At 36.2% G+C, this 11,073-nt stretch overlaps 1 protein-coding gene across 9 annotated transcripts; it reads right to left on the bottom strand.

Annotated features, from left to right (window-relative positions):
* Positions 1-706: 706 nt before the first annotated feature.
* On the bottom strand, positions 707-11,073 carry LOC109189327 (coatomer subunit beta'-2). Of its 9 annotated transcripts, none has more exons than XM_019340106.1 (26): positions 10,791-11,073; positions 10,509-10,529; positions 10,340-10,401; positions 10,021-10,075; positions 9,112-9,148; positions 8,680-9,005; positions 8,442-8,573; positions 8,207-8,355; positions 7,679-7,747; positions 7,208-7,358; positions 7,046-7,111; positions 6,257-6,445; positions 5,837-5,977; positions 5,672-5,746; positions 5,386-5,562; positions 5,189-5,280; positions 4,988-5,104; positions 3,981-4,095; positions 3,780-3,851; positions 3,329-3,525; positions 3,145-3,238; positions 2,656-2,762; positions 2,269-2,413; positions 1,777-2,006; positions 1,147-1,210; positions 707-988 (listed from the first exon to the last, which is right to left on the bottom strand). In XM_019340106.1, exons 1-24 carry the CDS (start codon positions 10,791-10,793, stop codon positions 1,821-1,823), a joined length of 2,778 nt encoding a protein of 925 aa, XP_019195651.1. In that variant the 5' UTR covers positions 10,794-11,073; the 3' UTR covers positions 707-988; positions 1,147-1,210; positions 1,777-1,820. The 9 variants fall into 9 exon arrangements, with proteins under 9 accessions (XP_019195651.1, XP_019195656.1, XP_019195659.1 ...); XM_019340111.1 differs by having other exon boundaries at positions 1,853-2,006; positions 10,791-10,921; XM_019340114.1 differs by having other exon boundaries at positions 707-1,002; positions 1,853-2,006; positions 10,791-10,921.

The raw sequence follows: 11,073 nt of genomic DNA on the forward strand, positions 1-11,073 counted from the left end.
ATTGGGCATATATTTTTTGTGCATCGCGCATATAAAATACTAGTATATGTTTATAACTACTGAATCAATGACCTCTCATTTGGAAGAGCCACTTCATACCACTAGACCACAAAGGTCATTGGCTACCCCTACAGCCCTACCTTAATTAGTTAAAAGAAATTGACATATTACCATGTCAAATTCTCTATTTATGGCTTTCCAGGTATAACATTTTATAATTATGCATTCTAAGTAATCAATAATATATATTTACTTAATTAAAATGTGTGCATCAAAATATTTACGCACATTAAATAGGTTAAAATTTCATCATCATTAATTGATTAAATAAACCTTATGAAATGGATGCACAATTGGACGGCTAAAAAAATGTTCTACTTGCATGGACAACTAAGGTACGTTTAATTTTGTTGGGAAGGGGAACAACTGCTATGTTTTTCTAACCGAAAGAATGAAAATTAGATTAATATATTTGTTGACGAGGGAGGCATTGCCATTGGCGTTGGAGGTTTAAGCCTTCAGCATAAAAACGGAATGAACTAATCTTTTCTTCTTAATATGAAAAGAGTAAAAGACTGGGTCGAGAAGATTCTGACAGAAGTTAGGGCAACAAGCTGGCTTAGTGGCTCCTAAATCCTAATCTATCGCGCAATGCATAATTATCGTTGGTTAACGGATTCAATCATGGAGAGTGGAACAAACAATATAATAAAGGTTAAAATGATCCACCCTATCCGCACTTTTCATATAACATAATACTTCTACATTCACAATGGCATTTAAGAATTTCAAAGAATATCATACTGTATTAATTAAGACAACTATGGGGGGGCATCTAAGCTACACAGTATTTAATAACTGAAGCTCAAACAAATGTCGTCTACTGAATGTTGAAAAAACTCATTGCTACAAAATCACACCACAGCCAAGCCAAGCAAACACCCGGTTCCTCTTCACCTTTACCTTTTCAAGACGATTGACGGAGAGTCTGGAATAAAACGGCTGTTGTCAGCTGATAAGGGTAGGGTTAAAATCGCCAACACAAACAAAAGAAAGTTGTACTTCTGTCTGTCTCTAAAATAGAATAACAATTTGAATGAAACTAAACACGGGCAGGCTGATCAAAATTCAACTCTTTTTTCTTACCTTAAGAATGAATTACATACAGCTGGAACCGATTGCATTGACTGGAATCAGGGATGTGTAAGCACTGCCAAAACAACAAAACAGAAAAAGAAAAAGTAAGGTATCATCACAATACACATAAAACCGCATAACACAAGGAACACCTACAAGAAATTAAATAAAAATTAGAGGAAAAAGATCTATGTAAATAAAGTATACTACTATGAAATTAACAACAAGAAGCATTGATGATCATATTTCAAAACAGCATAAACAGACCGACAAGGAATGAAAAACAAAGAAACCAAATTCAGAACCTAAAGATGCTGTGCAGTATATTCTACATACTATGTGGAAGGTGGTCTTACAAATCCTATAAACTTCCCAACCAGAAAATTATAATAGTATATGAACTCCCTTGGTTTTTGTGACAATTTCAGTAACAAAAAAATATTTCCTGTAGTTTACACACTCAGAAACGTCGTGAATGCAGCATTATAAAAAAACTTGCAAATATTTTCATAAATAAAAATGATATCAGCAATATTAAATATGAATAAAAAATTTGTAGGAAAAGAAAGAGTGGGAAAAAAACTTGGAATGCAGGTATGGGAGTTTGAAGCAGCGGCTAAAAGAAATTGAATTAATCACCAGCGACAAAACTACGATTTTCACACCAGCCCAACCAATTGCTTTTAAGCTGACTGTTTTCCTTCATTATTCATACCCCACTCTTCATCAGCATCGTTTCCATTAACAAGCACACCATCTGTTGATTCAGCATCCACCACAACAGCCTCTTCTTGGCCATCTTCATGCCCCTCTGGTTGAATATCATCTTGCTCCGGCTGCTGTCCCTCGCCTTCATTCTGTACTGCAGCCTGTACATGGAAATTGAAAAGAAATTTTCAACTTGGGGCTAAACAAATAAAACCAAACTAGTATATAAAAGTTTATGAAAGATTCCTAAGTAACTGTTGGAAAAGGACAAGAAATTCAGTTGAGTATGGAACTGTTTAGGTTGTATAAAATGCATTAAGAAAATAGAACAAAGAACAGAAACCAAGGGTTAGAAGTCAGCATCTTTGCACAAAGCCAATCAAATCAAGAGAATTAGGTTTTCTTTTTGTTAAAAATGTATACCTCATGATCCAATTCTCCATTTTCAAGGGGTTCCTCTTCATCCATCCTCATATTCCTGAAAGCCTCCACAAGGTTGACTGCAGATCTATCAGCATGATTTAAATATTCGGCTGCTGGTGGGTAGATACCTCTGCAGAGCAAGTGACAACACCAGAATTACAAAAGCACCACAAAAAGAGTTTGCATGACAGATTTCTAATACAGCACATGAACAAATTTACTTGATTACAGAGTACGGTCAAACACATTTCTAACTTTATCCATTTCAAGCCCTTGTACAAATCAAAGATTGAGGTGAAGAAAAGGGAACAGCAAAGCATATCTTCACATACTAATACAGAGAAGGGAAAAAAGAAACAGGAGAGTGAATAGCAGTATGATGTATACCTGGTCTCTGCAACGCTAGATTCAACAGCAAGTGCAACTTGCCAATCCTCAAACAAGTTCGGATATTCTTGAGGATCAGCCAAAGCCTCAGCAGCTTTCTGGTTGACCTGCACAATTGCACATCATAATTCATTCACTGAACCAGGTCAAACATTTTTTAAAACAAAACCCTCCTCCAAATAGAGTTTTCATGTTAAAACCATTATCAGAATTCCATTTACATCCAACACAGACTATTTAAATAAAGTCTCAATATTATTTCAACAGCAAAAGGATATAGCATACTTGTAGTAAATCAAATAAAAAATACACTCCAGAGAAACTACTTTTCTGAAAGAGAGTGATCGCAATGGACTAATAAAGTTTTTTGCACCATCAACTCTATGGCAAGATGATAGGATGTGCACCAAAATAGCTTTAACTGATCTCCCTACAGCAAACTTCATGAGAAAATGATTTTTTTTTAAGAAGGAAGAAAAAAATACTAACCTTGTTAAGGTCCTTTCTCCAAATGGAAACTATTTCAGAGACTTTACTGGGTAAATATGATCGTGCCATAAATGCTGCTTCAGGTATACGGCCACTGCATTAATAAAGATATAGAATGTCATCCCCTAATTCGAAAAATTACATGCAGCCTAACAGGACTGTGTTAAGTAATGAATAAAGATACCTGTCAATCAACAGCTGAATGCACTCATCCACTTTACCCAGCAGAAATAGGCAAAGGAATGAAACATTATTCTTCCCATGCTCCTTGGCAATAGAAGCCAATCCAGTTATTCCATCAGCGTCTCCTAAAGAAGAATACAGCAGCAACAGGCCACTCAGGTCATTTGCATGTTTCAAACATTGCTCTGCCAACTCCAACTGCAATTATAAAATAAAAAGGCAACATAGTTATCAAACCTAAAAAAGCACATAAAGGACAGAAATTTAATCAGGAAGCACAAACATTAAAACTAAGAAAGATTATCCTAAATAGTAATGCTAGGGGGCACAGGGAAAGAGTGGCATCAACTTATACAGAGCAATTATATTACTATATCAACACTCATCCATGAAACATCAAAGAGATTCAAAGAGGAAAAACATTTCAGCTCATATGGCCATTAAACAATTACCATTCCGGTAGACATAGCAAGTTCCCCCAACTGCTTCCATTTGGATTCACTCTGTGCTACTACAGCAATTTCCTGCACCATAGATCAAAAAGATGAACAATATCCAACAGGCTCATCATTTAACAACCCTTCTTACATCAAGAAGAAGAAAAACAAAAAAGAAACCCCTCACTTCAATAACTAGAAGTCAGATGCACATACCTTTGCAATCTCTAGTCTTCCAAGCTGTATTGCCAGTTCAAATTTGTAGTCAGGGTCTGTAGCAACTTCCAATGCTTCTTCTACCATTCCTCGTGATTCCAAGAAACGGGCCACACTGAAAGGGATACAGTTCAAATTTCAGCAAACAAGTAAAAGAATTTGGGATGGACATAACCCAACTCAACTCAACTAAAGCCTTAATCCCAATCATCTAGTTAGGTTGGATGTATCCATACCGTGTTTCATATTTCCATTAATTTTAATGTGTAAGATCTCTCATAAGTCCTGAACTATCAAAACTTTCTTTATAACTGAAGTTCCAGTCTACCTCATCCTCTCCTATCATGTTATCACTTCCAAACCAGTGCATCCATATGTATATGTTGATCGTGTTCAGATTACCTATATCAATTTTCTCTCAATCTTTCCTGCATATGGATTATGGAATACTCTGCTAAAATCATTTCTAATATGGTCCTGACATTCCTATACAACCAATTTAGCATTTTTATATCATCTACATCTATCTTATGCACATTCTGTTTCTTTATTTCACCTGCTTGCAATAGAGAGTTGTAACTAGCATAATATTCCTTTTTAATAGGAATTACCTTTCTCCTTCACAGAAATTTACAAAATCATAAAACCATAATCATGTTTCACTTTATCTAACTAGCAATAACTATATGCGTCAAGTTATAATCTTCAAATAGTTTTCATTTGTTCTTTTTGTATGATGTGTATCATGTTATAACTTATAAACTGCAGACTGCAGCACAAAGCCATTTCAAAGAAAACAGTGCTAATGGTCATTGTAGTATGTCAAAATGACAATGCTCTGCAGCATTATTGAACCGAATTCACATTTCCCCACCAGAAAAGTCCAACCACTGTCATAAAGAGTTATTATTTTTATTTAAAAAAATATTATTAAAATAAAAAACACTTGAAAGCAAACAATCATTCTATAAGGATAGACATTGCCATAGGCCAAAACTTGTGTGTACCTATTGTGGTGCTCCTTGGGAATCGATGGTAAGACCTCATTCGCTCGCTCCAGATCACCACGCATTACAAGTGTCTTGTACTCAATCAAGCTAAGCAGTAAAGTGTATCCAACAACACTGTGGCAGAAGATATTAGAAGTGAGTTACGAATGATTACAAAAGTAACTACGATACCAAAAATATTACTAGAATGCTACTCACTTGAACTCTTTGTCAATAAGATACACCCTGCTTAGGTTTGCAAGATAACCGAGCAGGTACATTGGGCGGTCTAAATGGAACATTGTGGTCACCTAGAAACATCATATAAAATACATTTTCTCCCTCACACATAAGAAACAAATTGATCTGCAAAATTATAATGCCAAAAGATCAATGTAAAGAGCATGCTATTTTACCTCACCGCCAACACAATAATTGAGTCTCCAGGAAGAATTATTGTAAATGAAACAATCCCCAACCCATAATCCAGTCCGAACCCGTTCACTGATCTCATAAAGAAGTTCAAAAGCTTCTTCTACACCTTGTTCATCAGCTGATCTTCCATTTTCTAAATGTGCAGATACAACATCACGCTGCAATGTTTAATTCAAATCCAATCAATCCTTGATACAAGAAACGGGAAAAAAATATAAATAAATAAATAAATCCCAGTATGTAAATCTTCCAAATGGGAGCTCTTACATTATACTTAAGAATGTAAAATGATGTGTCACTTGCAATTGTCACTAGATCACCACTGTCAGCCCAGTAGAGGTTCTGGAAAAAAGTTGGTAGCAGAACACCAAATGAGCATGCAAGTAAAACAGTAATCATTGCTCAAAAAAAAGTCAATTCTGTTATTCTTACTTTGACATTAACATCAATCCGCCTTATCAACCGGCAGTCAGCCCAATCATAGAAGCAAATAAAATCATTTGAGCACATTGCCAATAAAGTACCCCCATATATGCGCTCAGCAGAGAAAGTCGGACGGATGCTTTTCTTCTCCTAAAGGATGTTAAAATGATTTGCTTTAGCCAGCATGTAAACAGAGAACTCACTGTGCATTGCAGCAGCATCAAATCAAATTGCAGGAACAATAACTAGAAGATATAGCATACAAAGTCAACAAAATTGACCATTAAGGCTCTTGAGCATTAGTAAAAGTTAAAAAGAAAAAAAAATAGTCTACTGTAAATGAAATTACATTGTTTTGGTTTCAAATTGACATTTGGGGAAAAAGATAAAGAAGACTGGTGTGCCAGGAGGGAAGAAAGGGATATAAACCTGGAAATTTTTACTGAAGATCTTAATTTTTGATGTACTTTCCCTCACAGCATATTCCCCATCTGATGACCAAGCAAATTCGAGTGCAGATCCAAATGACCTGTTTCTCCAGGCCAGAGCTGTATATATAATGTATTCACCATCTCCGCAAACAACAACAAACCTTCCATTGGGATTATGTTTTAAGTTCTGTAGAGAAAGGAAGAAAGCAAGACACAACAAAATCAGCAGACATCATTGATTAGTAGTGCAGCTTTATCCGAATCTTCTCAAGCTGGTCTCAAAATGCCAATAATAAGACCTACAACTCCTACAAGGCTACAATGAACTTTTCCATTTTATCAATAATATTTTATCTACAAAAGACTCTAATTAAAGCACACAAGAAAGAGATACTACAGAGTAGACTTTAAAGAATCATGCCACCGAAGGATGACATTTGCTGAGAAGAATTTCATATAGGTGATTAAGTGTTGTTATGATTTATTAAAGCTTCTTAGGTCGTAATCAGCACCCTTACATTCTCTGGGTTGCACTGTTGCAACAACCAAATGGTTATTTGCTTATTCCATACCTCAAGAACCTAAAATGCAGTACAAGGATAGCTTATTCAAATGGCAGAAATGTGGGAAGTGTCACATTTCAGGTTCAGCATATTAAATGGTAGAAAGACCACTTCTAAACTCTACAAACAATATTTCAAACAAAAATCTCAGTCACATGCAATTAAATCTTAAACATCAAATGAAAATTGAGCAATGAACTGTTACCAAAATAAAGCAAACACACCTGTGGGTAGAGGTCACATGTTCCCAATTCCTTGACAGCCAATGGCAACCTTTCTCCATCAGTAGCCTGAGACATAAAACATACAATTAATTCACCATAACACCATAATGTTAAGCTGTAGAAATATTGTAACCAGGTAAGCAGAACCCAATCAAATAATACCTCATAATCTGATCCCACACTCTTTATATTAACTGTTTGGATCTCATTGTGCTTTGCCCATATGATTTTCCCACTGTTATCCATACTAGCAACAGGCACTTCACGACCTATTTTGACCATAATGGTTCCCTCATCATAACCAATCACAATCCTGTCCATTGGCAAAACAGTATAGAGTGCTATTACCAAAGAAAACATATGTAAATAAAGCTAGGAAAGTTATTCCTGAACTAGTTGCTCTTAATATTGCCAAGTATTAGCTTATTCCAAACTGATGCATAGTTCACTTTTTCATTAGTACTATACATAGTTAATTGAAATAACCTTTCCAATTTCTATGAAAGAATTTGAAATCAAATACTAAAGGCACTAAACCTGAAATATCAAATTAGAGACACGTAAATGAAGCATGCAAGGAACTTGACAGACTAGCAATTGCAGAGGCATGGGCTTAATTGGAGAGAAACTAACCTTCTTGAAGCTTTCATGTAACCAACTGCCCAGACCCGCTCAAGGCCATAATTCAAAGTGTTTTCAAGTCTGCAGGAAAACTCAACTATTAAAGAAGGGGAAAAAGAATTGGAAGCAGAGTCACTATCAAAATTATAAAGGGTCAAAAAAAATGAGACAATACAACTAAATACATACTACCAAAACTCCCTACAGGTCTAATTTATGAGTGAGTTATGACAAGCATAAAACATTTTCTTCAATTTCTGTATCAAGCAAGGTTCTCCTAAAACCTTGTGAATCAATCAGAGAACCTCCATAAGTATCAAAATTATCCTTTTAACATAGAATAATCAAAGTTGTTTCGCTGTGGGAATAACGTATAGTCTCCGGCATTAATCATGTTCGCAAAAATTAAAAAAATAATAATAATAATAAAAAATAAAAAATAAAAAAAGCTTACAAGATATAGATAGATATTCAACACACAAATGGGTGTGAACAACATGGAGAAAATCAACAAAGTGCAACAATGTACTGAAAATCTACCTATAAGTTGTTGCATGCCATATGCGAACAGTACCATCTTCAGAACCCGTGATTATAATAGGCAGTTCAGGATGAAAACACACAGCAGAGACATTATGTGTGTGCCCTTCTAGAGTTTGCACACAACTTTTCGTCTGGTAGTCCCACACCTAGTCCACATTGACAAATATAAATATAATTTAGATTGCATTCAACCCCAACTGATGGAATATGAAAATAGAAGTGTGTGGCAAACCTTTGCAGTGTGATCATCAGACCCAGTGATTAAGTAAGGTTTATCACCACCTGTGAAATAATCTACACAATTCACACCTTTCAGATGGGCATCCAGCGTGAAGTTTGGATCAGGTGAGCCAAGATTCCAAATCTTAAAAGACATAAGCACATAGTGTCACCTTCAATCAGTGATATAATGAAATGGAGGAACATTTAACAGGTAGTCAACCCAAAAAATAAAATAAAATATCTCTAACCTTTATAGTTCGATCAAGAGATGCACTAGCAAAAGTGTTGGTATCTTTTGGATTAAATGTCACTTGCATCACATAATGGGAATGGCCCTCAAAAATTTGAGTGCACACCCATCCTTTCTCCCAATCCCAGAGCTTTATCAGCATGTCATCAGATGATGACAGCACATAAGGAAGAGTAGGATGAACAGCAACACACCTGATATAATCTGTGTGAGCTTCAAAGACTTTAACCTTATCCATGGTGTTGTAATTGTACACCCGAATAAACATGTCATCAGCACCAGCAACAACCCACTGCTTGCGTGCAATGAACTTTGCTGACCTAACTGCAAGATAATAAAGGTCTTACAGAACAGCCAAGCTTCATTAAAGTAAAAAAAGAGGCCTACATAAACTCTGACCAAACAAGCAAGATAGTAGAAACTCATGAACCTGGTAACTCAGTCACTTCAAAAGATTTTGCCATTGCCTGCAAGAAATTACATGAAGCTTCCATTAGCAATTTATGTTTGCAAGAACTCTCTATAACTAATTAAGAAGCTTTAGTATAGACAACTTAAATTGCAATCAATATGATCTGAAGGAAAATATTTCTTGACAGGCAAATGCAAGGGGGGAGAAAATTTTTATTCGGCTCATTCATTTTAATGATAGTCCTAATTGTCATACTGCAGAGGATTGGGTTGGAGACCGAGCTCAGTAGTTTGCTGTAAGGACATATGTGCAATTACCAAAAAACCTCTCCTACCAGAGGTCCCAAAACTCTACAACCTTGTGCTGTGAGTCTACCAAAATAACATACTGTGCTATAAAAAAAATGGCATGGAGACAGTTGTGAAATATGAATACAAATCAAATAATGATAAAGCAGTGAACCTCACGTGTCGTCTATTTTCTTTTTATTCTTCACACTTGTTTTGTGTGCATCGGGGTGGGGGGTGGGGCGTGGGGGGGGGGGGAGGGGGGGTGGACAAACCATGGAGTCTTATAGTTGAAGCTAGAGACAGTGGCAAATGAAATATACATAGATTGATATATAGCAGAAAATATAACCATAAATAAAAAGCTTAACTTGAAAATGCCTAAAATGCATTGTCAGATGGATGTAATCTCAATTTTCTATTGCTGTGTAATATCACATGTGTGTGGATAAGTAAACGTAGAAAATAAGATAATATAAGCATAATTCTTGTGGTGCCTCGCATTTTTGGCAGAATCTGCTTTTAAATTTAGCTAGGAAGCTAGATACATGATGGTAAGAATGAAGCATGTTGAGAACTACAAAGAACTAATATTGACTAAGTTCATGAAATAGAATGCCACAAACCAAATTTTCCTTACCTGTGTTTGGTAGTTCCAGATGCAAACAGTCCCAGAATACAAACTCGCTAGTATCCTGCAAGAAGGACAATGTATAAATTGATGAACAGGCGTGATCTAAATGAATAGCTAAGTCAATCCAGTCCATCAAAGACTCTGCTAATCAACAAGGGAAGAAAAACTTCTATTACATGAGCTCAATTAATTAGTCAATCAGATATATGAATTTGCCTTTCCCATCACAGCAATGTTTCAATTAGTACAATGCTGTCAAATGCATGCATTTGTACATATAGACTTCGAACAACATAATTGGATCAAAAAATAAAAGAGTATTTACCATGGCTCGGTTGGATGCAGATCCACCGACTTTACTCTTTCCGATCTTTGAGCAACTTTTCTCTGATCCAATAATCAAAGGCAGCATTGAGCAAATACTTGCAAACGGGAGATATAAACATAAACACATATCTATGAAGTCGCAGTACGAATCAGAAAGACAACAGTACCTTGATTTCCAACCTCAGAGGCTGCATATTGCATAACAGTAACGAAAAGAAACGGAACTTCGGTTAGTAACCACAAAACAATAGCAGATCTCACCAAAATCAGTGTTCAACGAATTAATGAAGAATCCAGAATTCGCGCTATAAGCATAAAACTATATAATTCGCATGATAATTGCAAAGGAGCTTGCTATTCTCCAATCACTGCCGACCACCGTGACCGAACCGAATCAGATCTAGCTCGCAACGCAATGCAAACGAGAGCGGGGGAAGTAAGGAACTCACCATATTCACAGATGAAAGGGAAGCTACTTAGATTGAAGAAACCAATCGGAGATTTGGAAAAATGAGCAGCCCTAGAGATCCAAGCAAAGATCACAGAGGAGCGAATCCACTGACGCGCGCGCGCGCAGTCGGGTGCGGAGATCTTCTTCGAATTGGAATTGCGGGCCGAGCGATGAAACTCTAATAGAGAAAGAGAGATCTCAGGAGAGAGAAAGTGCAGAGATTGTGCTCATGCCACAGCTAAGTTTCCCTCTGTGATATGCGAGGAAGTGAGGGACGAAGA

Source organism: Ipomoea nil, unplaced genomic scaffold (genome assembly GCF_001879475.1).
Source record: "Ipomoea nil cultivar Tokyo-kokei standard unplaced genomic scaffold, Asagao_1.1 scaffold0202, whole genome shotgun sequence".
Classification (NCBI taxonomy): domain Eukaryota; kingdom Viridiplantae; phylum Streptophyta; class Magnoliopsida; order Solanales; family Convolvulaceae; genus Ipomoea; species Ipomoea nil.